The sequence below is a fragment of the Peromyscus maniculatus genome, chromosome 19 (assembly GCF_049852395.1).
Source record: "Peromyscus maniculatus bairdii isolate BWxNUB_F1_BW_parent chromosome 19, HU_Pman_BW_mat_3.1, whole genome shotgun sequence".
NCBI classification, from domain to species: Eukaryota; Metazoa; Chordata; class Mammalia; order Rodentia; family Cricetidae; genus Peromyscus; species Peromyscus maniculatus.
In genome coordinates, this window is record NC_134870.1 from 76618440 (window position 1) to 76644945 (window position 26506).

General features: G+C 43.0%; 1 protein-coding gene across 7 annotated transcripts in view; it reads left to right on the forward strand.

Annotated features, from left to right (window-relative positions):
* Fbxo15 (F-box protein 15) overlaps positions 1 to 26506 on the forward strand; it is a 62088-nt gene that overhangs the window by 19154 nt on the left and 16428 nt on the right. For 6 of the 7 annotated variants that reach the window (XM_076555653.1, XM_076555659.1, XM_076555654.1 and 3 more), the window contains 2 exons: positions 3818 to 3900; positions 4797 to 4939. In XM_076555653.1, the coding sequence (XP_076411768.1) occupies positions 3818 to 3900; positions 4797 to 4939 (226 nt within the window). Of the gene's footprint in view, positions 1 to 3817; positions 3901 to 4796; positions 4940 to 10020; positions 10575 to 26506 lie in introns of those variants that run through there. The other variant, XM_076555658.1, reaches the window with a different exon arrangement.

Genomic DNA, 26506 nt, shown 5'->3' on the forward strand with positions numbered 1-26506 from the left:
GGAGTTCACACACAAACTGTCGTCCGTGTTTGCACACTGTTATGTATGTAAGATGGAGTTCACGCACGGACTGTGTCCTTCCCCTCCACAGTCCGTGTTTGCACACTGTTATGTATGTAAGATGGAGTTCACGCACGGACTGTGTCCTTCCTCTCCAAAGTCCGTGTTTGCACAGTGCTATGTATGTAAGATGGAGTTCACACACGGACTGTGTCCTTCCTCTCCACAGTCCGTGTTTGCACACTGTTATGTATGTAAGATGGAGTTCACGCACGGACTGTGTCCTTCCTCTCCAAAGTCCGTGTTTGCACAGTGCTATGTATGTAAGATGGAGTTCACACACGGACTGTGTCCTTCCTCTCCACAGTCTGTGTTTGCACACTGTTATGTATGTAAGATGGAGTTCACACACGGACTGTGTCCTTCCTCTCCACAGTCCGTGTTTGCACACTGTTATGTATGTAAGATGGAGTTCACACACGGACTGTGTCCTTCCTCTCCACAGTCCGTGTTTGCACAGTGCTATGTATGTAAGATGGAGTTCACACACAGACTGTGTCCTTCCCCTCCACAGTCCGTGTTTGCACACTGCTATGCATGTAAGATGGAGTTCACGCACGGACTGTGTCCTTCCCCCCCACAGTCCGTGTTTGCACACTGTTATGTACCACAGTCCGTGTTTGCACACTGCTATGCATGAGACTGAATGTAGACTCGGAAGCATCCGTGCTGATCTGGATGACGGCACTCTCTGCCTTCCTGTGTCTACTGACAGTTAGTTCTTCCATGTCAGGGCACTTCCCCACTTCTCCCAGTAAGTACGTGTTCCAGTCTCCCTTCAAGTCTTTCTTTGCCGAACTTTCTGATAGTACATGCCCAACATGGAGGTCTCTAAGAATCTAAATTCTGATTTGTGAATGTGACATGGGACATACTCTGCCCTTCAGTGTCAAGTGTCTAAGAAGTTACTCCTTTGATCTGTGTGTTTCTGTTTCACTAGGCCAGGCTGAGTTCTGACCTTCTGGATATGTTTTTAACTTTAATTCAAATGGAATTATCACTTCCCCGTTTGCCCTTTCCCTTCCAGCCATTCACAGGTCTCCTTCCAACCCCTTCATGCCTCTTCCCACTATGACTATCAATTCACGCGAGTCTATTAAATGTGTGACAGAATTTATTAAGATATAAATTGAGGAAATATACTCATGAATACAGAATGGAGTAGACAGTGGTACTTTGGTCTGATCAGGAGCGAATCCACTTCACAGGCAGGAGCAGGGAGCAGGGGCATGTGACCCTTCTCCAGCTCCTTATAAGAGGTCACATACAGGCAGGAAGCACCGCCTCCTTTGGGCCTATAACCCAAGGTCATGGGCGGAGCAAATACCACTACATCCCACTCTCAAATTGATAGCCTCTTTCTATCATTATTGTTACATACACACATGTCTATATGTGTGCAGACATATACAAATACAACCTGCTGGGTTCATTTTCGTTGCTTATGTGTATATAGTTTTAGGGCTTACTATTGGATAACCAATTAGGGGGCTCAACCCTAGGAAAGGATATAATTCTCTGTCTCAGCACTCATTTGTTGCCTGTAGATCTATGTCTAGGTATGGGACCGTGTGACAATTTCCCTTATCTGTGTTAGCCTGTCTATTGGTTATGCTATTGTTTGGGTCTTGTTTATGCAGTCATTTCTCAGACAGACCGTCTGAGAGCAAACTTACTCATGTTCTGACTCTTACAGTCTTTATGTATCCTCTCTGCAATGTTCCCTGAGCCACAGATGCGGGAGGTATGATGTACCTGTGGATCTCTGCACTGTGTCCAGTTGTGGATTTCTGTAATGGTCTCTCTCCCTTTGCTGTACAGAGAAGCACTTTTGATAAAGGGTGGTAGCTGTGGTTACTCAGGGTTATCAGGATAGGATTTAGAATGTAGTAGGGAATTGCACTGGTCTAGTAGATTCTTTTCTGAGGCCCATGACCTCACTAGCCCTAGGAAGCTGGCTAGGATTCTAGTGTTAAGCAGGATTTCCCTCCTGTGGAGTGGCCTTAAGTTCAGTGAGCAGCTGTTGGGTGCCGCTTACAGGTAGTCCACGTATGTGCCCCTTTACCGTGCTGGCCATTGTTGTGGTTTATGGGTGTTTGCAGCTGGGTAGGACAATTACTGTCCCTCCCTTGGGAGCTTGCGTAGTATTTTCTGGTGCTGCAGAAGCTAGACCACAGGAAAGAGGCTTTCAGGTCAGGCCCAGCGTGAACCACCGGAGTCAGTCTGAAGCCTGTGTCCCAAGTGTGCAGTATCTTCAGCAACAGGGTTACCTCCAACCTCTGAGGGGCAGCTAAGCTGCAGCAATAGTCTACATTCTTTTGGGAGTCACTTATACTACCCTGACCAACAGTTCAAAAGAAGGGTTCTATTCTACAGTCACTTGGTGGATTGCAGGGTAGTGTGGTGCACCTCTGTGCTGCCACAGTTGTTTAGTTTTGTAGCTTTGGCTCTTGGCTCTTGTATGAGAGCAGTTCACAGATTGGTTGAGAGTAGCAGTGTATCTCTGTACAGTGACGGGACAGAATCAAGTTTTCAGTTTTCTAAAGCATCATCCTCTTGTCCTTCTTATCAGTTGACTGTCATAGTCATTGTTTCTGTCCTTTTTACTCCCTCTGTGTGATTTGAGGACAAGCAGCAAGAAGTGTATTGTGCATTTTATGACTTAAACTTATGGGTCCTTTTTGGTCTGTTTGATCTGGTTATAGAGTGGCATTTTCAGGTGTATATACTGTAGCAGTGAACATCAGTTCCCCTATAACCACATTTTCTGCCATTTAACTCAGTTGGCAAGTGAAGAAGTGAAATTAGTCATTTCTACTGCATTTGCTAAACAAAACAGTTATTTGCAAAAGAAACGTCATTCTAGCTTGATCTCTGTTGCAGTGATAAGCAACACAACCAAGAGCAGCTTGGGTGAGGAAAGGGTTTATTTTATCTTCCATTACCAGGTCCCAGCCCATCACTGAGGGAAATCAGGGCAGGAAGTCACATGAGGTACTAGGTGGTGGGAACTGTAGAGGAAGGCTGCTTGCTTGCTCTCCAGCCTCTGTTCAGCAGCTGTTGTAGGTAGTGCAGAGCCTCATGCCTAGGGGTGCTGAGCCCTTCTATATCAATTAGCAATTAAGAAAATGCCCCACAGACAGGCGCACAGGCCAGTCAGGTCCAAGCAGTCTCTCAGTTGGGACTCTTGGATGATTCTGGGATGTATCAAGCTGACAGCTGAAGCTAACTAGGAGAAGCATTATCCAGTAATGCTCAGTGTTTATGAAATTTTCCAGACATCTTCAGGGTCTTATCAGATTGTCTTTAACTTTGAAAAGAGTTTGAAATAGCCTGAAATCATATCTCTCTCTCTCTCTCTCTCTCTCTCTCTCTCTCTCTCTCTCTCTCTCTCTCTCTCTCTCTCTCTGTCTCTCTCTCACATACACACACACTCCTATATGTATACATGTATATGGGTATATGCATATTATATATTATTTATGTATACATGTAAATAACATGGAAATCGTTGTATAGAATAGAGCATTTTGCCGTTTCAAGAATGCAGGACATTAATTTTTTTGGGACTACATGTTCTGCATATTGAGTGAATCATGATCCAGCTCTCATTATTGTATACAAGTCTTATGGTAACACTTTACTAGCAATAATAATGCATGTATCTTTAAGATGATAAGCTGTGATTTTCACAATGAACTTGTGAAAATTAAAATACTTCTATTGAACACTATGTTCTTTTAAATTAACTTTTCAGAAGGAGGACGGACTGGCTTTTGTCATGGCAAATCTTCATTTTCATCGTCTTGTGGAGAGAAGCACATTAGGCTCAGCCACTATGTATGTATCTGTATGTGGGTGAATTGGATTTATGTGTGGTCAGGATAGAAGTCGGGTCTGTCTTAATAGTCTAACAATAGCTATAAAAGTATTCCATACCCAGTAGACACAAGAGAGCAGACATGACTGACCTCTTAGCTATTGCTAGCATAATTGTATTATTTATGAATATGTGTCTGCTTGATTTATTCTAGTTTAAGGACTTTATACCTGGTAGAGTATTACTTACAGAGGCAGGAGTACTTTGCTTTGATAGCATGCTATCATTCTCTCTCAAGTTCTCTTACTTAATGTGAAGTTTGGGACTTTGAAAATGTACAGACCTTTGACCCTCTGGTTGACTCTGTTCTGCTTTTGTGGGTGTCTTCTAATATTTCAGCTTATTGTTAGGTGGGGAGCATTTTTTTCTGTCTCCCTGAAGCTTTCCCCTGGGTCTTTCCCTTACTCACTTTTTAAATATCTGTAAAGCTCTTGAATGCTTTTAAGTATGTTCCCTTCCATGGTGAGGTTTTTCTTACTGAAATAATTGGTTGGTTTTAGCTTGAGTGTTTGCCTGATTCCCTGACCTGTAGTCTGTGTTGGTGAACCTTCTGCTGGGTGCCTCTGTCTTTGGCCATTGAGAACTACTATTGTAGGGTGGATCTCAGTCACGGTCCCTGTGGTGGTCAGAATGCTGCCTGTAGAACTCTATATTGGTTCTGATTTTTGTAGAAGTTGGTGAGAACAACAAAGAACAGTTCTTTTGAGTTCACAGTATGAAGATTATTAGGGCTCCTATATAGTGTGTCATTGGTGGGAGGTAGTGAATTGAATAGATAATAATTTTTAGGAGTATTTTCCAACCAATTATTTAGTCTGTGATGTTGACAGATTTGTCTGTTTTGATTGCTTTTCAGCCCCTATGTGCTGCCTCCTCATAGCCCCTTTGTGGATGACAGCCCCGAGTATGGACTGCAAGGCTATCAGCTTCACATTGACATGCATGGCGGGGGGATTTTCTACCTGTGTAGTACATTTCGCAACCTCTTCTCCAGGAAAGGTGAAATTGAGTTAACGTTTGTTTCTGAAATTGGTGGGTTGTAGAGAAGAGAAACTGCTCTGTGTCCAAGTTAGGAATCCCCTCCTAGCTGTCCTTTATCTTCTGTCAGCGCCTGTGTTCCCCGGCTCTCTCTCTGCCTAGACGGGATTGGGAAGTGCTGCAGCCAGCACAGCTGCTCTGACCCTGGCTCTGGCTCCACCGTTCTCTCACCTCTAGAGGAGCCTTGCCTCCTCTTTTCTGACCACATTCCAGACTGTCTTTCTTACTTCCAAATCTTCCCTCTCCCAGGAATTTGGAAAATGTCACAGGGTGAATGCCACGGCCGTACAGAGTGAGACCACAGAGAAGCCGGTTTTTCTCATATGTGCACTGTCTCAGGGTTTGCCGTTTGCCACACTTTCTGAAACTAAGGAAAGGGCTGGAGGAAACGCAAGCTCAGAATGCATACCCTATTGTGATCCACTGCCTGTTCCCTTTTGGGGTTGCTTGTGAACTCTTGAAGTCTAGTGTAGATCTGCTTGGGTTCAAGTTTAATATTTTTGGTGAGTATATTTTATAGAGGAAAGCGGAACTTCATTATGTGTTATATTATAAGGCATGCTATGTCAGGCTGCCCTATCAGTAATGCTGGATTTCATCATTTGGTTAAGAGGACTATTGTGTTTCCTCACTGGGAAGGCATTCTTTTTCAAACATAATTACCCTAATCCTCTTCCACCTGGTGAACTGCCATCCACCTAATGACCCTTGTCCAAATCAGATTTTTCTGTTTGAGTTTAGAAAAATGTTGACTTTAAAAAGTTATGGCGTTGGTTTTAGATTTGTAGGCCGAACTTTTCTGTAAAGCATGTTCTCTTACCACTGTGAGCCACAGAAGCAGGTAAGCACCCAGTTCTTTCCCTTCAGCTACTGCTGGCCAATTAAGAAATACCCTTTATGGTAGACTAAAACTATTCATGTTTAGTGTGACATTGGACTTTTGAATTTTTATTTACTTAATGTCCTATAACTAGCTATAGCCAGTCTTCCGTTTGAAGCTAAAATTGTCATCAGGAATCTGTATCATGGTGGTCTGTGCCTCTCACACCCGTGCATTAGTCTGGTGGTCTGTGCCTCTCATACCCGTGCATTAGTCTGGTGGTCTGTGCCTCTCACACCCGTGCATTAGTCTGGTGCTCTGTGCCTCTCACACCCGTGCATTAGTCTGGTGGTCTGTGCCTCTCACACCCGTGCATTAGTCTGGTGGTCTGTGCCTCTCACACCCGTGCATTAGTCTGGTGGTCTGTGCCTCTCACACCCGTGCATTAGTCTGGTGCTCTGTGCCTCTCACACACGTGCATTAGTCTGGTGGTCTGTACCTCTCACACACGTGCATTAGTCTGGTGGTCTATGCCTCTCACACCCGTGCATTAGTCTGGTGCTCTGTGCCTCTCACACCCGTGCATTAGTCTGGTGGTCTGTGCCTCTCACACCCGTGCATTAGTCTGGTGGTCTGTGCCTCTCACACACGTGCATTAGTCTGGTGGTCTGTGCCTCTCACACCCGTGCATTAGTCTGGTGGTCTGTGCCTCTCACACCCGTGCATTAGTCTGGTGGTCTGTGCCTCTCACACCCGTGCATTAGTCTGGTGGTCTGTGCCTCTCACACCCGTGCATTAGTCTGGTGGTCTGTGCCTCTCACACCCGTGCATTAGTCTGGTGGTCTGTGCCTTTCTTACCCGTGCATTAGTCTGGTGGTCTGTGCCTCTCATACCCGTGCATTAGTCTGGTGGTCTGTGCCTTTCATACCCGTGCATTAGTCTGAAAGCCACCCTTGCCTTTTGGGCTCAGGGAGGTTCTTGTGCTTGTTGGCATTTACTTTTTATTAATTAAATTTGTTCTTTCCCTATCTTACACATGGATATAATGTATTGTGACTGCTCCCCCACCTTCCTCTGATCCTTGTTGTCCACCCCTCTTCTCTACAGATTTCTTTCCTGCCTTCATGTCTTTTCCTTTTGTTCTGTGACGTACCGAGTTTAATAGGGCTGTCTGTGTAATCACGGGTTTGGAACTATCCTTGGGAACTCAGTGGACTCACCATTGGATACACAAATGAAAGAGATTACGGTCCCTCACCAAAAGTCCACTGGTAGCCTGTAGTTCAGCAGGGAAGGTAGGGGCTTCTGAGCCTCTCCCTCATCCGTGACTGACCTGTTTTGTCTGTATCTTGTTACCAAGGTGTGTCATATTTTCAGCAGTAGGTAGATCCTTTTTATTTGGTTCTGGAGGGCACCCAAGAGGAATGACAGGAGCTCATATTGGCTCTGAAGCCAGTGGGACCTCTGTGACCAGCATCTCATACAGAAGTATCCCACAGCTGGCAGTGGGAGTTTTGTTTATTGACCCACTGATTCTAGGAACAGCACTGTCTACCCATATAAGCTGTTTCCCTTTTAACTTTTTAAAAGTTTTCTAGTTGACTTACAGGATGGTGGGTGTCTGCCTAACTGCTTCATACGCTTTTCACTTTGGTTACTCCTCCTCCCTGCCCACTTCTCTCGCTCCCCTCTGCCTTTTGTGCTTCAGCCGTCCTTGTGTGTGCCCACCCTCTCCTGTTTCAGCGGTGTTTGACGATCTGCACTTCCGTAGGCGCCCCACCCATCTCCTATATTCCCTTGTAGTTTCCCAGCTTCCACACTGTAGAATCTGCAGGTACTCCAATTCAAACACACACAACTGAAGAGCTGGACTGAGAATCTACATGTGAGAATTGTAAACATTGTAGCATCCGTCTTTCTGGGCCTGAGTTACCTTACTCAGTATTATTTCCAGTTCTGTCCATTTACTTGCAAATTTTATAACGATTTTTCTTTACAGCTGAGTAGAATTCTGTTGAGTTTATGTACCATATTTTTATTATTCTTTCATCAGTTAGTTCATGGACATCTAGGCTAATTCCATTTCCTAGCTATTTTGACTAGAACAGCAATGAAGATAGTTGTCCAAATATCCTTGGGTATAAATATACCCAGTGGTATAGCTGGGTCATATGATAACTCTTATTTTTAGTTTTTTGAGGAACCTCCAGACTGATTTCTGAAGTTCACATTTCCACCAACACTGTATAAGGTTCTTCTTTCCCCATGCAGCTAATTGTTGAGACTTATAGCCTTGATGATGGCCATTTATGATACAATCTTAAAGTAGTTTTAATCCTTATTCTCTGGTGACTAAATGTTGCTGGAATTGCTAAATGGTCTTTTAATAAAAACAACAACAACAACAACAAAAACAAAACAAAACAAAACAAAACCCAGAGCCAGATATTGGGGTAAATGCTGAAAGAAAGATCAGAGAGACAAAGGAACAAGCCACTGCCACATCTCACCTCACCAGCTCTATGAGTCCTCTGACTTACAGGAATCCTCTGAATTAATGCCTCTGAGTCCTCAGCCAAAAGGCTTCCTTAGCTAAAAGGGGTCCAGCTGAAAAGGCTTTAGTTCCTGTCCCTTCACACCTTATATACGTTTCTCCACCCAGCCATATTATTTCCTTCCTAGTGCTGGGATTGAAGGCGTGTGATTCCCAAGTACTGGGATTAAAGGCCTGTGCCACCACTGCCTGGCTCTGTTTCTCCCCTAGACTGGATCAATATCATGTAGTCCAGGGTGGCTTTGAATTCACAGAGATCCAGACAGATCTCTGCCTCCTGAGTATTAGGATTAAAAGTGTCTGGCTTCTATGTTTAACCTAGTGGCTTGTTCTGTCCTCTGATCTTCAGGCAAATTTTACTAGAGTACAACAAAATATTACCACAACTAAAGATGTTGATCATTTTTAAAACTGTTTACAAGCTGTTCGTATTTCTTCTTTTGAGTACTCTTTATTTAGTTCCATAGGCTGTTTTTAAATTGTGGTATTTGTTCTCTTGATGGTTAGTTTTGTTTTGTTTTTTTTTGTTTTGTTTTTTTTTAATTCCCTGTGTTTTCTAGATACCAATCCTTTGTCACATGTGTAGCTGGCAGAAATTTTATCCTATTCTTGGGCTGCCTCTTTCATTGATTGACAGTTTCCATTTCTGTACAGAAGCTTTTTAGTTTTATGAGATCCATTTATCAATTGCTGGTCTTGTTTCCTATGCTATTGGAGTCCTATCAGAAAAATCCTTACACTTCCATATTTATATGCCGAAGCTTACTTACTATTTTTTCCTCTAGCAGTTTCAGAATATCTGGTCTTCAGTTGAGTCCTTGATCCATACGGAGCTGAATTTTATTCAGGATGAGAGCCAAGAATCTAGTTTCTTTCTTTTACATGTTGATAACCATTTTGACCAACACCATTTGTTGAAGATGCCATTTTCCTCTCTAATGAGTATTTTTACATCATTGTTAAAAGTCATGTGGCTATAGTTGCAGTGACTTGACTCTGGTTCCCCTCTTCTATTCCCCTGGTTCATGTGCCTGTTTTTGTGCCAGTACTATACTGTTTTTATTCCTGTGGCTCTGTAGTACAACTTGAAATTATGTATAGTGGTAACTCCCAACATACTCTGTTATTTAGGGTTGCTTAGGCTACTCATGGTCTTTTCTGCTCTCATATGTATTTTAAGATTGTTTTTCTATCTTTAAAAGTCCCACAGTCTTAAAAGTCTAAGTTTTCTTTAAAAATCCAATGTTTCTTCAAAAGTCCAAAGTTTTTCAACTGTGGGCTCCAATAATAATAATAATAATAATAATAATAATAATAATAATAATAATAATAATAATAAATGTTATGTAGTTTGTTACTCCAAGAGGCGGGAACTAGGGAACAATCATGAATCAAAGCAAAACCAACATCAACAATGTAAAAATTCCAGTGCTTGATGTCTGGGACCCACATATGATTATCTGGGCTACAAGGCACTTGAGCGACTCCACCTCTTGGGCACTGAAACCCATAGCTCACATAACTTGTCTCATAAGTTCAGGTTAGTTCTGTTCCACAGCTGCTGCTGTCCTTGGCAGTCTCCCCATGATGCTGATATTTCCAATATACTGGGGTCTTTGCTGCAACAGAGGCTGTCTTCATCAGTCGCCCTTTCTACCCTCTTTTCAGGGGCTCCAACCCTGCCATATATTGCCAAGCCTCAGCTGCTCTCCAAGACCCCATTCATGCCTTCAAACCAGTACTACCTGAAGGACTCTACACATTGCCAAGTTTTTGCTATTAGCATGAGATGCCGGCTTGGCCACCCTGGACACAGTGTCTCTGTGCTGACCTTGAAGAAGTACTCTTGGAAGATTTTGCCTCAGTGATGCTGGTCTCTTCTTAATCACATCTGACTTCTCAGCCTTGGCTAGTCGATATAGTTGTCCTGCTAAAACAGATGTTTCACTTCAGTGATACTGATCCTTTATTTATCATAGCTAATTCTTTAGTCTGTCTGACCAGAGTCACAGATTCTTAAGTCAAAATATTGTACCAGTGGTCCTGATGGAGATTTTGCATCCCATGCTTCTATCTCTTTTATCATTCCTGTCTTCCAAGCTCCTTCTACATCAGTTATCAGTCATGGATCAAGAACATGACCCTACAGGCTTGCCTACAGGCCAGTCTGATGGGGGTGTTTTCTCAATTGAGGTTCCTTCTTTGTGGGAGCCCGGTCTGGGGTTCCTCGTGGCTTTACCCAGCATGTCCAAATAGAGGATGTTCAGGACCACGGGCCTGAGTGCAGGTGTCTGAGATGGCCTGCACTTGGCTGTGCTGGGGGAGGAGGTCTTTTGCTCCACCCCTTGGCGTCTCTATAAAAACCCTGGACCAGAGACAGTCGGGGCCCGTTGGAATAGGTTCCAGGCCCTCTCGAGGCTATCCTTTATTTTCTATCTGTTTATCTCCACAAGACTCTCCGCTATAAATCCTTCTATCTAATATTTCCTGCTGCTCGCACTCAAGAAAACTCTGGGAAGCTGTGGGGGTGGTGGGTAAACGCCCCACAGAATGGCGCCGTGAACAGGGACTAAAGAAAAAAAGGGACTAAAGAAAGGGGAAAAAAAGGGACTAAAGAAAGGGGAAAAAAGGGACTAAAGAAAGGGGAAAAAAGGGACTAAAGAAAAAAGGGACAAAGTAAGGGGGGACTAAAGACAAATGAACAGGGACTTAAGACAAAGTAATAGGGACTAAAGATAAAGGAAAATAATAGTTTTATTACAGAGTTTTTGGTGAAAGTGCTGAGTTAGCCCTGCCAGTGGAAAGGCATGCCGGTGTTATGGAATATATATATATTTTTATATATATTTTTTGGGAAGGCAGGCGTTTTATCCTCGAGAGAAAAGGAAAGCGGACTGGAAGGATGTCCGATGCTGCAGCGAAATTCTCTTCTGTCAAAATTTTCTATCTTCTATCCCTTTCTCAATTTCTATCTGTGATAAGTATAAGATATAGGGTAGTAATATAGTTTAGGAAAAACTTAGAAGTATAAGATTGTGTAGGAAAAAATAAGTAAGGCAACTAGACAGAAAACTCTTCAATTTTCTAACTTTGGGGGCTTTGAAAGCAAACTGGGGGAAAAAATCTTTCTTTGGGCTTTACGGGTAGTAAAAAAGCTCTTCTTTGAGCTTATGGGGAAGAAAAAGTTTCCTATGGAACCTGGGGACAGCTGAAATGCCAAGTCCAAGCGGCAGGAGAAAGTAATTTCTCCCTGAGGCAAAAATGGGGGTGTAAGAAGTCAAAGTTTAAAGTTGGGAAGTTTTGGGAAAAGTTGGTCTTTCTCCTGGGGGGAAAAATCTTTCTCTTAAACGCTAAAGCTTTTCTTGGAAAATTTGGGGGAAAAATCTCTAAAAAGCCTTAATCTTTCTCAAAAGCTCTTAAACTTAAAAACTAAATTTGTCCTTCTGAGAGAGGACAAAAATTAGAATCACCTGAAGATATTAGTATGGGGACCACCTGTGATTAGCTCTAAGGGAAAACAACAAATTTAAGACAGCAAAACCTCTCTAAGTTTTCAAGCTTTAAAAATCCTCCCTGCAATGCAGGAGGCAAGGACAAGTTTCTAAAAACCCCTTCTAAGCTCTGTCTCTTCAAGCTAGTAAAAGACAGTGGGTCAGAGTACCCTGAGGGAAACGCTTGGGGAAAGTGTGGGTGAACAGCTACAGAGAGCCCAAAAGGGCCAGAAACTTTACCTGAGAAAAGCAAAAAGCCAAGCTTTTCAGTTACAGCCGAGCTAAGGCAGCAAAGGTTCTGAGTGAGCGTTTCAGAATGAAAAGGTGCTCCTAATCGTCCTATGCAAAGATTCCCTGAAACTGTTAGCATTGTATCCTCGCTTCTGAGCAAAAACCCAGAGGCGACTGGCCAGCGTCTCTGAGTTGGAGTGCATTTCGGGGATACTAGAGTTCCTGCAGTCGTAAACTTCCTGGAGCACAGAGCTGAGGCAGGAAGGTGCAGGACCCAGGGGAAGATTGCTAATGAACAAACAAAGCTAAAGCCGGTGGGAACGGCACAGTTGCCCGCTTTCCTACAAGTCCCGGGTTGAAAGGTCCACAACTACAAAAAGGAATCTGAGAAAAGCTTTCCTATCAGAGAAAGGACCTTTCTGGGAAAACAGTAAAGCTGAACTGTGTCTGAAGCAGTCGTGCTGCTGAGTCAGAATGCTGTCTGGGGAAAGAGCCCAGCCAGGGCAGAACAGAACTATCCAGGAGTAAAGCTTTCTTTTCTGTCAGAGAAAGCACCTCTTTGAGAAAAGCTTTGTTTCAACTGACTCCGATGAGATGAGGGAGTGTAGCCCTGAGGGGTGATGGCCTCTGGCATAAGCTCTGTCCTTGAGCACCCAGACAAGCAAATGCAACCCACTGGGGGACTGGGCCAGGTGAAGGCCTGATGAGGCAGAACACCTGTCCTAATGGGAGTTTAGAGATGGCAAAAACCTCCCTTGTTAAATTTTTCAGTCTGTACGCAAACCACACAGACCCTGAAAACAAACGGACAAAAAGCCCCTACCTTCAGTAGCAGGGAAAGCCGCCACTCTAGTGTCGGAAACTGTTTCTGGGGTAGAGGGGATAAACTGAGACCAATCTGGGAACTGTCTGGGAGAAAGACTCTGAAGAAACAGAGGGGACAGATTCCTCCCCAGAAAATGCATGACCTGACAAAGCTGCTAGAGTTTGAGGCAGATTCGGGGGGAGAAAAAAAGCCCCTCCCTCCAAAGGCAGCTAGCAGAGGTACAGAGCCGCAGACAGATAGCTGAAGCTCTGCATCTGTGGGGGAAGGAACAAGCAAAATGAGAATAAGATCAGTGGGAGAAAATCTCTCTGAAAGAGCTATGGAAAAGCTGTTGTAAATGATCTTGTTTTTCACTGACTGGCTAAGGCAAGCACAAGCCCCGAGGAAAGTTGCTATCAGAAATGCCAGCCTCAATGCGCGCTAACGAGGCAGGTGCGGTTCTGATTCGGGGGCCAGTGTCTGATAAAGGAGAGACACCTGTTAAAGCCAGCTGAGGAGAATAGAAACCTCCCAATGTGCCATAGCTGAAAATGTAAAAGGCTTGTTCAAATCTCCCGTTGCAAAAGCAAAAAACTTTGTTCAAACCTCCCGGGCAAGTCTGGTGAAAGAGAACCAGTTGACTCTCAGACCTAAAAAGAACTATGGGAAATGATATATGGGACTGATATTATTATGGACTGATATAAGGGAAACGCATTCTGGGAAAGGTAGTTTTTCCACTAAAGATGGCGATATTGCCCTGAAACACTTTTGTCAGCTCAAAAATATGTTCATGGTAAACTTAAAATACAGCTTTTAAAAGAATGAGTAGGAAAGTCGTCTAAGTTTAAGTATCAGTTCCAATGAAGGATTGAAAGGATATGAAACTAGGTGCTTCGCGGTTTGGGGCTCCGTTGGTAAAATGCCTTATTTACCCTAATAGCTGTGCAAAGTTTTTACGGCAGTTGGGTGACAAAAAACTACCTATAAGAGCAAACAAGTCACTTTAAAATCCTTAAAATACCACCTAATAGCTGTGCAGTTTTTGGTGAAGAGCTTTACAGCAGCTAAATATGGTAATTTCACCCTTAGTGTGAAGTGAAGTTTTTCAGTAGAACAAACCAAAAGTACTGTTGTGATAGAAACGTTTGTTTGAGTTGAAGTTCTTAGGGGAGCTATTATGAATTTGGGTGAAGGGACAGCCTCTAGTTAAAAACCGTTTACCACTGACAGTGCATCTCTGCCGGTTCGAAAAGGCCCACTCGCAACTTTGTGGTGTGGCTTCGTCCTGAGAATGTTACAATCCCCTAGCAACAAGTATCACAACTCTATAATGACAACACTCACTAAATCCCAGTGCTTTATAACAAAGCTAACTATAAACTGTAAACTTTAGAAATGATGTACGTACTTCCTGTCTAGTTAAGAGAATCTTTATAATAGAGATAGTGATAATAATTAAGAGTAAGAAGTAGAAAAATGAAAATAAGATATGTGAGTTTGTAAAAATTCTGTCTTGTTAGATCTGTTAAGAAATCTTTAGGTGTTTGCTAAGTTAGATATATGCTAATGGTAGCCTATATAAGTTCGTAAAATAGATCTATAGAGTTCCTTTAAGAATATAAGCTTGTAAGAAGTATCTTAGGTAGTCTTAAGACATGTAGTAATAAGCTTGTAAGATGCTAATTGTAAATGTAAGTTTAAATAAGAAATAAGATAAGTATATAAGAATTAATAGGAAATATATTTGCTAAAGTAGTTCTATAAAGTATAAATAAGTAGATGTTAATATGTTGTATGTGAGTTTGTAAAAACGTGTAAATGTTGAATATGAGTCTAAATGCTTTGCAAGGCAAAAAAATGTTATATGTGAGTTTGCAAAAAAGTGTATGTAAATGTTAAGTGTGAGTCTATTAATGTAAATGGTGAAAACACCTGAGACATAGGAGATAGTGTCCTAGTAGACTGCAAAGTAGGCAGTCTGAATGGTTTCAAAAGCTCCAGAAGCCGCTAAGAAGCTAAGAATAGCGGACGCCAGAACCAGCACAAGGCATCCGCAGCTGAGATCCGTGGGATATCAACGCAGCACAGAAAAACCTGAGCTAACAGCAAAAACGGTGCGGTTTAAAATATTACTATAACTAAAAAGGTCTGTGAGAACAAAAGTTGCAGAGACGCTTGTTTGAACAAAAATTAACTGCAAAAAGTTTTGGTTGAAAAACGTCTCTTCATATTTGGAAGTGAAAGCCTGATACCAGAATTTATTTCTTGTTTGAACTTTTTGAACTTAAAAATGAGTTAAAATTACAAAGATTTTGGTTATGGATTTCTTCAAATTTGGAAGGCTAGTACCAATATTTATCATTTGAATTTTGGTACTTAAATGGAATGAACAATAGCGATTTCATTGCAATGGGACAATTTTGAGCTTACTTATAGTAATGACCTAGGAACGGTTTTCTGGAATTGGGTTAAAAATGGAACTGTTTAAATGAAGAAATGTATTTCTACTTAGAATCAAGATGCAATTTTGTGTATGCATATATGCTTTATTAACTGGAGATTTATGAATTGTTTTGTGGAACTGTTTATGTAAAAATGGAATTACTTATGGAACTGGTTTTGTGTTACAAATGGAACTGGTTAAACAGAAAAGTTTGGGTTTTCTAACTAGGCTTGAGATTTTGCTTAAAAATTATAAAGAAAAGGAGGAGCTATGAGATTGAATTATGTTCGCAGAAACCTATTGATATTAATGCACCCTGGCTTTGTGGAATTGAGGAAATGTTTAAGTTTGATGTGAATACATCGAAGTTTTTCCTATGTTCTGTTAACAAGAAAATTCAAATGAGTGAGTTAAAGTTGTAAGACAGAGAAAATTGTTAACTATATATAGCACCATATATGCTAATTCTAATGGTTCTGTTAAGAGTTTGCTTTGAGTTGTAAGATTGAGAGAATTGTGACTATGTATAGCAATATTTATGTTAACCTGTTAATGGTAATGATGAAGCTAAGGGATTCTTTAAGTTTGTAGTTGCCTTAAGAGTTTTGGTTTAGAAAGGGCTTGAGGCAGCTAAGACTGCTGTGGTCACCTTGGACCTAATTCAAAAGAGAAATGCCATCTATATCATCCTCTACTCCCATACTGGGAGGTGTAACAGCTATGGAGATTGCTGTAAGCCATTAATAGTTATTTTTTTTTATATATTAAGAAGGGGGGACCTGTGGGAGCCCGGTCTGGGGTTCCTCGTGGCTTTACCCAGCAGGTCCAAATAGAGGATGATCAGGACCACGGGCCTGAGTGCAGGTGTCTGAGATGGCCTGCACTTGGCTGTGCTGGGGGAGGAGGTCTTTTGCTCCACCCCTTGGCGTCTCTATAAAAACCCTGGACCAGAGACAGTCGGGGCCCGTTGGAATAGGTTCCAGGCCCTCTCGAGGCTATCCTTTATTTTCTATCTGTTTATCTCCACAAGACTCTCCGCTATAAATCCTTCTATCTAATATTTCCTGCTGCTCGCACTCAAGAAAACTCTGGGAAGCTGTGGGGGTGGTGGGTAAACGCCCCACACTTCTTCTCATGTTTAGTTAACAAAACAAACAAACACCTCCCTTCCCTGTAGTTTTTTCTTTTTATTCTTTGAGGCCCTGCCATCCAGCTCCCAAATAATAAACACATGGAGACTTACTCTTTCTTCTGAATGCCTGGCCTTAGCTTGGCTTATTTCTAGTCAGCTTTTCTTAAATTATCCCATCTACCTTTTGCCTCTGGGCTTGACCTTTTTTTTATTTCCATATAGTATAATTTTTCTTTCCTTCATATTGTGTGGTTGGCGTTTGGCTGGATGACTGGCACCTGGCGTCCTTCTCCTTTGCTCACCCCCTTCTTCTGTTTATTCTCTCTGCCTGGCAGTCTTGCCTGTCCCTCTTGTCTCTAGCTATTGGACAGTCAGCTCCTTATTAGACCAATCAAGGTTTTACCAGGCAAAGTAACACAGCCTCACAGAGTTCAACAAATGCAACATAAAAGAATGCAACACATCTTTGCATCATTAAACAAATATTCCACAGTATAAATAAATGTAACACATTCAGCTGATATTTCACAACACCTCCCCAAAACAAAACTAGCCAACACAGGTGGCTATTGTGAATGGCATTTTTTCTCTGATTTGTCCGTATGTTTGCCATTGGTATATAGGAAGGCCGTTGATTTTCATGTTCTGATTTTCTCACCTGCTGCTTTGCTGAAAGTGTGTCAGTTCTAAGAGTTCTTAGGTAGTCTAGTATAAAATCATATCATCTACAAAGGGAGGTATAGGAACTCTTTTCCCCTTGTTTTCTATTTGTATTCCTTTTATTTCCTTCTCTTGTCTTACTACTGTAGCTGAAACTTTGAGCTCTATATTGAATTGGCATAGAGAGTGGACACACTAGTCTTCTCATTTAGCGTGATAATTGGTTACAGGTCTGTGGTACGTAGCCTTTATCATGTTGATGTGTGCTGTGTCCATTCATAGCTTCTTTTCATCACGTATCTTGAAAGGCTGTTCGATTTTTTTCCAAGGGCTGTTTGTATCTACTGGTATGATCATGATCATGTGATTTATGTTTTTGAGTCCATTTTGATAATCTGGGCATGGAACTGCTGTGAGCCTCTGCCCTGGGCGGCTGTTTCCAGGCACTGCCAGCCCATGGCCATGGGTCTGCTCCAGAGCAGCTGCTCTTTGCAGAGTTGGAAAATTCTGCCTTTTCCTGGGCCTCAGATGGTGTCTGTGTACTTCAGTGTTTACCTTTGTTCTGTCACAGAGGCTCTGCAGAAAAGCAATCTCTTCATTGGAATCCAGGTCTGTACCACCATACCCTAATCCACACTTGGCAAATGTCTCTGCCCTTGGTGGTGATAGTGTTGGCAGAGAACTTGGCCTGTTGTGTCATGGTGCCAACTGTCAGGGTGTCCCGCCCCTCCCGACCAGTCCTCCTCTCCCACTGCGGGCCGGCATTCAGCCTGCCCAGGCCTTGCTGTGGTGAGAACCGGGCTTTGATGACGAGTGACGGAGAGTAGTGCCTCGTGAGGGGATAAGGTAGTCGGGTCGTCCCTGTTGCAGCTGCTCCCCAGAGGTCTCCTTCCACTTGAACCTTGGGACCATTATTATGGTCTGTGGAGTCCAAACTCTTTCCTGCCCGGTCCCAGTACTGCCACTGTGCCCTCGATGGTCTCACCCCACCTGGCTTCTGCCCTGCTCTGCTCAGCCTGCTGCCGCAGGGCCAGCTTCCTGGGCTGTATATGTCAGGTCAGTGCTTCCTGTGGTCATGGCCTGCCCTCACGCCTGCGGTGTCCCCACACATCTCCGCACCGTCACTCTCAGGCTTGGCTCACCGTCGGTGTGCAGTGAGACTCCTTGCCGTGCCACCTCTGGAGTCTCAGGCCTCCCATAGCTCTTACGTCACGCTGTTCAGGCTTACCAGTTAATTTTATTTTAGAAGATCACCTTGATGCTGTACTTGTCAGTGTGTTCCTGGCTGTCTCCCGAGTGTCAGTCTGAGTGTTCCAGAGGTGTGCACATGCGTGTTCTCCAGTGAATTATACCCTTCCTTGTTCATGTTGTCCTCATCTCCTTCTGTGTATGTGTTGTATACTCAATAGATGTGGAACTCGGCCGGCTAGTGCTGACCGCTCCTGAGGGCCACACTGCTGAAGGGCTGTTTGAGGAATCACGGGCCTGTACCAAACCTCTCTGTGTTTCTTCACCACAGAGGCGCGGGTCCATTGGGCGGCGTCTCTGGAGGAAGCGCTTGTGCTTCTTTTAGGAGGCAGAGGGATGGCTTGCTGCTGCAGAGGGTGGCCAGAGCTCAGTGGCGTTGCAGGGCCGTGGCATGAGGATGGCAAGGGGCTGAGAAGCATGCCACGAGGAAAACCTTGCTGCCTGCCTCTCAGAGTCCAGACAGGCCCAGATGCCAATCAAGCCTGCTTCTCAGGCCACTCACAGGTCCAGAGTAGCCACTGTGGTTTTGCCCTGGCTTTCTCCTTTCCTTTTCTCTACAACACACGTAAAAGGTAAGCCCCTAACTACCTCACATTAGAGGAAGCCCCACAGATCCATCAGGAGCCCGGATGTTCTGTGTATACCCAGAGTATAGGAGCTTCACTAGAGGTAACATTTCTTTGTAAAAAAAATCTGAACGTAGCTCCTATGTATCTATTTCATCTCACTGCAAGAAAAGCACCAGGCATGTTTTCTATTTCTGACTGGACATGGTTTGTACAAATTACCAACCATTCTGTCAAATTTGTTTCTAAAACACTAATTGCATTTTTCAGTTTTTACTGCTTTAAAAATGTGAAGTAGTTTCACATTGTGTAAACACAGAGAGCTTCAGTGTTGTCTGTATGCAGATCTACCAGTTTATAATTCCCTTTCCTTATTTGTGCTATCCTTGTCTCCTTCGTTATCTGTGTCCATATACATGTATGTTTATGTATGCAGAATTAGCCTGGCTACTGCTGACTGTCTGCGCTGGAATGGCTAGTGACCTGATGATGCACTGTGAGCACTAGTGACCTGATGATGCACTGTGAGCACTGGTGACCTGATGCACTGTGAGCACTGGTGACCTGATGCACTGTGAGCACTAGTGACCTGATGATGCACTGTGAGCACTAGTGACCTGATGATGCACTGTGAGCACTCCTTGTAGCTGCTTCTGCAGTTTCATGTCTTCAGGAATTACAGTGAAACTGTGACATAGAACCTCTTCTCCTGTGTTGGTGACACGGGATTTGCAGCTAATAGCTGGTCACCTCTGATTCCATGAGGCTGCCGTGATGTGGTTCCCATCTGCACCTGGGCCCACCTCACTCCAGAGCAAACACCTGGATACATAGCCATTGGTCGGTCTCCCTCTCTCCGTGTGTGTGTGTGTGTGTGTGTGTGTGTGTGAGTGAGAGAGAGAGAGAGAGAGAGAGAGAGAGAGAGAGAGAGAGAGAGAGAGAGAGAGAGAGAGGAGAGAGAGAGAGTCTGTCTGTCACTGTCTTTCCAAAGTCCTTGGTTTCCCGGCTGTGGTCAGAGCAGGGTCTCCTGTGCTGCAGTACCGTCCAGTCCAGCTCCACACAGGGGATGCGCCTGTCAGTAATAAGGCACTTGTTAGAACGTGCAAGAGTGGGAGTCAGTGAGGGAATGTGAAATTCAGTCATTGCCGTTTCTAGATTGTGTGCGAGCACACGCCCCTCCCCACTTTAGTAGGTGAGAGGACTTTCCTATGTGTGTTCAGTGCCTTTCCTCCCTCTTCACGTGATCCCACTAAGAGCCAGCAGAGGGTGCTGTTGCCATCAGAGTTTGCAGTGTCTTTTGAAAGCACAAGTGGATCGTCCTTTACTGTTTTTGAGAAACTCTCTTGGTACCCTGTGGTATATTTAGTAAATTTCAGCTGTGCCATTGTAGTTCAGGATGACAGAGCTTTATCCCTGTTATTTTTTTTTTTTAAAAAACACTTTGTCCCTATCAAGGATGAAATGTTTTATCATCATGTCCCTGGAATTTAGGTTACTCTATGCTCTATTCGTCCTTAGTGAGAAACTTGGCCTGCCACTAATGAGACAGCCTCAGTGGAACACCATAGGGTCACAGAGTCAAGGGTGAACCAGGCACGGGAACAGACAAAACCCCTGCTTTAAGCAGCGAGGCAGCGAGCTTGCCGAGCCAGGTGCTTATACACACTACCCACCAAGAGGGTGACACCAGGAACTCCTGTAGGGCGCTGAGCAGAGGCACTTGAATGTTTTTTTTTTGGGGGGGGGCAAGGGAGAAACATGAGGCAGTTAGTCTTGGTGTCTAGACTAGCAGTGTTCAGTATCTAGATTATTGTAGCAGGGGAAGGCTAACAAATAGAGCCTGAGCGTGGTTATTTGGTGGGACCATTTCTAGCATACTGTCTTCGAGTAACGATTGCGCGTGCGTGTGCGTGTGTGTGTGTGTGTGTGTGTGTGTGTGTGTGTGTGTGTGTATCAATTTCATCTATAAATTGATGGCAATTGTTTATTTAAAAATCTCAGTGAGAATTGTAAAACTTGCAGAATTGATTCTGAAATACATTTGGAGGGGTTAGGATATAGCTCAGTGATAGAGCACTTGCCTAGTATAAGACAACAGGCTGTATTTCCAGCAACACAGATGGACAGTTATGTGGGTGGTGGGTAGGTAGGTAAGTAGGTAGACAGATAAGGAAGTCCTTTTGGAAAAATGAATAGGGGGATGGCTGCAAAACTTGTGTTTAAAATTTTAATGGTGAGCTATTGGAATCTTTTCTATGCATGCCGTAGGTCCAGGCTTTAGACCGCAATAAGATTATAATCAGGGAACCAGGACAGAATTTAAGAAATAGACTGTTGCCATGACATCTGAGGCCCTGGTGTGGTCTTCGCTGCTGCCATCTGCTTCTCCCTCTGCGAGAGGGAGCCACCATTCTGCACTGAGCTAATTGTCCCCTATCTTTCCCTTTTTAAAATTAAACCCCTTTGTAATTGAACTGATAACACCAAACAGATCCTTACTTGTTTTTGAAAATGAGTAGTGAGATGGGATCTGCTTGGCAAACATTAGCCACTACACTCCTGTCATTAAAGAAGTATGGCGTCACTGAAGAGATAGATGGGATGGGAGGGGCAGGACACCACTGCTCCTTTACAGTTCAAAGCTGTCAGGTTATCTTAAACCATTTAGTTAGATATGACAAACATTTATTTACAGAAGAGTAATTATCACGTGTTAACTAGGTATAACATGATGTATCTTTATATCTGGGTATGTCGTCATCCTGTAGAGTTTATTATTTCTTGACAGTGTTGGTGTAGAACGAGTTGTGTAGGACAATTTGCCTAACTTGCAAAAAGGGTCTCTAGAGTTGAATATATAGGGAATGCAAATCCTCAGAGAGGTTATTATGTATCCATTTCAGCGAGTCTGATGCAGGCTACCCTTAGTCACAATATTTTCTCTTTGTAACTCATTTCATGGACTTTGTAAAGGTTCTTTGAAGATTTTTGTTTTTCAATCATGGCTCCTGATGCCTGGGTTAGATTCTTGCATCCCATTGGGTGAGGATAACTGTGAAGTTGGCTCATTGACGACTGCTCTGGGGTGGGCATGGCCTCACTTCTCATGGAGCAGCCTGTAGATTGTCCATGTCTAGCTTTGCTGTTGTCACCCACTTCAAACTGTCGCAGGTGCTGCTGGGCTTTTCCTTCCTGTCTCTTGTGGATCCAGCGCCCAGCATGAACACCCAGGCCTGCTTTGCTGCCCTCTCTCTGCCCCTTTGGATGCGTGTGTGTTCTACTCTGCAAGGTCTGACCTCGTGTGCCCGGGCTTCTAGGCGGTACTGTCCATAGGAAGGCACTGTTTGGATAGGCTTTTCTACCTGTCAGCTCGACTTGATCGGTCATTTCTTCTTCCTCCTTGGCTTGTTTGACTACTTTCTATGGAGCTTACTCATACTCATCTAAGGAACTGGAAAGTTGTCTTTCTTTGAGGTTATGTAAGTGTGTATGTGCACTTCTTTCTGTGTGTGCTTGTGGAGGGCAGTGGTCAATGCTGGGTGTTTTCTCCATTGCTCTCTACCTTACTTTTGAGACAGGGTCTCATTGAACCTGGGACTCAATAATTGACCAGACTGCCTGGCCAGAAAACCCGTGGGAGTCCTTTCCCCATCTCCCAGTAGTGGCGTTACAGACGAGTGATGCTCCTGTTGGCAGTGGTTTTTAAAGATGGGTGCTGGGGAGCTAGTGTAAGGTCCTCATGTTTACACAGCAACACTACCCACTGAGCTGTCTGCCCAGCACTCTTTCTTTGAGATTGTATTGAGCACTCTTCTTTTGATTCCCCAGCACACTTCTTTTGAGACTTGCCACTTTGACAAGTCATAGCTATATTGAAGTTTTTTTTAAAAAGGGATTTATATAATCTCTTTTCAAAGAAAAATTTATGATCCCTAGAACGCCACATAATTGATGACTGTTTTTTTTTTTTTTTGTGTGTGTGTGTTCCCATTAAAATTAAGTACAAGGGAATATTAAATGAGGTTGTATTTTGCTGTCTGAATTCGATTTATGAGAGGGTAAGAGAGAAAGAGGGATAATAGCACAGGAAACGCTTCAGAATGATATGTCAGTTAATATTAGAGGTGAGTTTTGTAAAAGTGCCTTATGGGTTTCCCTTTGTGCAATCTTTCTTTCTTTCTTTCTTTCTTTCTTTCTTTCTTTCTTTCTTTCTTTCTTTCTTTCTCTCTCTCTCTCTCTCTCTCTCTCTCTCTCTCTCTCTCTCTCTCTCTCTCTCTCTCTCCCTCCCTCCCTCCCTCCCTCCCTCCCTCCCTTCCTCCCTTCCTTCCTTCTTTTCTAAAGGCAGATAGACTGACATCAGTTAGGGCTAGTTCTAAGCTCATTGACTCACTGGGACAATTCACAGTACTTAGGATATTGATGTTTTAGTAGATAAAATCGACAAAGAGGAAAGGTATGTTGAGTGAAATTCACTGGGAACCACCCAGTGCCTAGCGTTTTCACTGTTCTCACGTGGGTCCACCTCATTGCTCTAGGATTGTTGAGAGCTGATATGATCTCACCAGAGATTCAGTTTTTTAAGGGTGCTGCTGTCTAGGTCTACCCTATTTCCAGGTTTCTACAAGCAAAGAGATGCTCAGTATAAACCATGCAGCATGGGCATTAGGCACAGTGAGCAGCCTTATCAGCTAGGTGGAGGAATTCTCTTGAATTCCGTATTCCTAAATTTTCAAAGGCTGTCCCTGTGCACAGACCTTGTGACGAATAGCTGGACTCCAGCATGCTGTATTAGTTCTTTTCTGCACAACTATCCATTAACATTTTGATTAGGTTATGGTACAGCCTGGTGAACAGAGGAAATAGTCCAGTTGTGTCTTTGAAGTGTAAATTGAGCTTGCCAAAGGGCTTGATCAGCAATGCAGACGATAAAGGAATGTATACTTATTTGATCTTAGTATCAAGCTAATTATTACCCATTTTCAGAAGCAGAAAGAGAAAGGTTTTGCCCAGCATGGTATATTGTAGTCTTTTTTCAGTATTGAGAGGAGTAGTTAGAATGAAGCAGAGAAGTGATTTTAATAGCAAAGTTGATGCTCCTAGCCTTTGACTTTTAAGGAAGTATGCTTTACTTTATAGAGCACTTTTAGGTTCATAGCAAAACCGAGAGGAAGGTGATACAAAACTATCCCATACTGATACCTCTGCCTCCCCCTTTAATATGCCTCACTAGAGAAGAACATTAGTTACACCTGATGACCACATGGCAACATGCTGTTATAGCCTAAAGACCATAGTTTACAGGAGAGTCACTTTTGTTATGTGTTTTATGGGTTTGGGCAAATTTTAATGGTGTGTATCTGCTGTTCAGTGTTGTACAGAGTTGTTTTATTACCTTAAAAGTCTTCTGTGTTCTGCCTTTTGCTCCTCACCTTTCCTCAATGTCTGGCAGTCACTCATCTTTGTACTGTCTCCATAGTTTGTGTTTTCTTCACAGATCTCACACAGAATATCACACAGATGGAATCAGGAAATGCATATTCTTCAGATTGACTTCTAGTTAGTAACATGTAAGGTTTTTTTTCTATTTTTCTTAGTGTGATAGCTCATCCTTCTTTAGTACTGTTTAGATGTGCTAGCTTTTTCATTAATCTACTGAAGGACATCATGTCTATTTTTAAGTTTGGTGAATTTTGATTAAAATTACTATAATATATGCATGCATGGTTCTATATAGACATATTTTCAACTCAGCATATTTGAGTAGACAGTAAGGAGAACAGTTACTAGGTCATGTGTTAAGAGTATGTTTACTTTTAAAGGAAATTGCCAAATTTTAGATAAGCCCCAGTCTTCCCCCCCCACCCATAAAACAAACAAACAAACAAACAAACAAAACCAAAAACAGATTTAAGTGATTCCTCTTAATTGGCCTCCAGAACTAGATCAGACATCTTGGTTGCAAGAAGTAGAGAAATCAAGCTAGAACTGAACTGGAAGCTTCCTCCCATGCTGGAAGGTTCTGCTCAGGCTGCTGGCACATATAAGGCATCAGTGATCCTGTAAGCTGTAACGCCAACATGCAAGGCAAGATGTGCCTACCCATGCAATAATGGCATGACTTATGTGGGTAGCCAACAACTCTTTATTGGATTTGAGGTCTGTTCCATAGGAGGAAATACATACCTGGTACTGTGAACCCTGTAGTCAAAGACACATGCCTACGGAGATCATAGGCTCTTGTTTAGATAAATTGATATAGCACTAAACTACGTTCTAAGTATCTGTGTTTATACTCAGATAATTACTACTGTTACCTTTCATCAGAAAAGCTTCTTTTAGTAGTGAACAGTGGTGAGTGCAGAGGTTTGTGCCTGCTCAGGGTGCTTAGAACAAGTGACAGTTGACTACCCTAAAGAGGACTTTTATACTTTGTCTCTGAGGCTGACATTGAGCCAGAAGATAAAGAGAAGCCCTGAGAGGTACTACCTTTGGGATGTGACAGCTACTATAAATGTCTGAGAGCAGCTGTGGTTGCTTGTACGGGACCTGTACGACACTGTTGGTTAACAGACAGTCATGGACTTTGGTGAGGAGCTTATGAGGCCCTACCCTTCCATGCTGAACTGTTGGCTACTGATGGATTCTGGATGAGGATAGTCATTGTTTCAGTTGTCTACCCATTGCTGAGCTCAGCAGGCACTAATGGATATATCCAAATCTAGTGACATGTCTGGTCCTGGTTAAACTCAGTGGGTCACAAAGCAAAAAGATGGGGGTATGGGAAAGGACCCTATAAGAAGGAGGAAGAGACAGGATTGGAGAGGGAGACACAGGAAGGCTGGTGGTGAGAACAAACAATCCACTATAGACGTGTATGGAGTTGTCAAAGAACAAAAGTTATCAATACAAATGAAAGAAATGGCTCTATTGTCTTACAAAATGGCTATGGGATTCTTGTCGCTTGGGTCTTAGTGTGATACAGCTCATCCTTCACTAGTACTGTTTAGATGTGCTAGCTTTTTCATTAATCTACTGAAGGACATCATGTCTATTTTTAAGTTTGGTGAATTTTGATTAAAATTATTATAAATATGTGTATGCAGGGTTCTGTATAGGCATATTTTTAACTCAACGTATTTGAGTTAACAGTAAGAAACATAATAACTAGGTCATGTGTTAAGAATATATTTACTTTTTAAGGAAATTGCCAAATTTTAGGTAGGGCCCAGCCTCACCCCCCCAAAAAAGAAAAAACAGACTTAAGTGACTCCTTAATTGTCCACCAGAAGTAGATAAAGCATCTTGATTGCAAGAAGTAGAGAGGTCAAGCTGGAACTGAGCCAGAAGCTTCCTTCATGCTGGAAGGTTGTCAGTTCTGAGTGTTTTGCATCTTCTACATTGATAATCATACCATCTGTGAACAAACTTTTACTTTTTTTTCTTTGCAGTTAGGGTACCCTTTACTACAGTTTGGATCAGGAATGTTTCCTGTAGTCCCCATGTGTTAAGAACTTGATTTGGCTGTTGCTGTAGAGAAATGCTGTAAACTTTAGGAAGGGGGCCCAATGAGGGTCT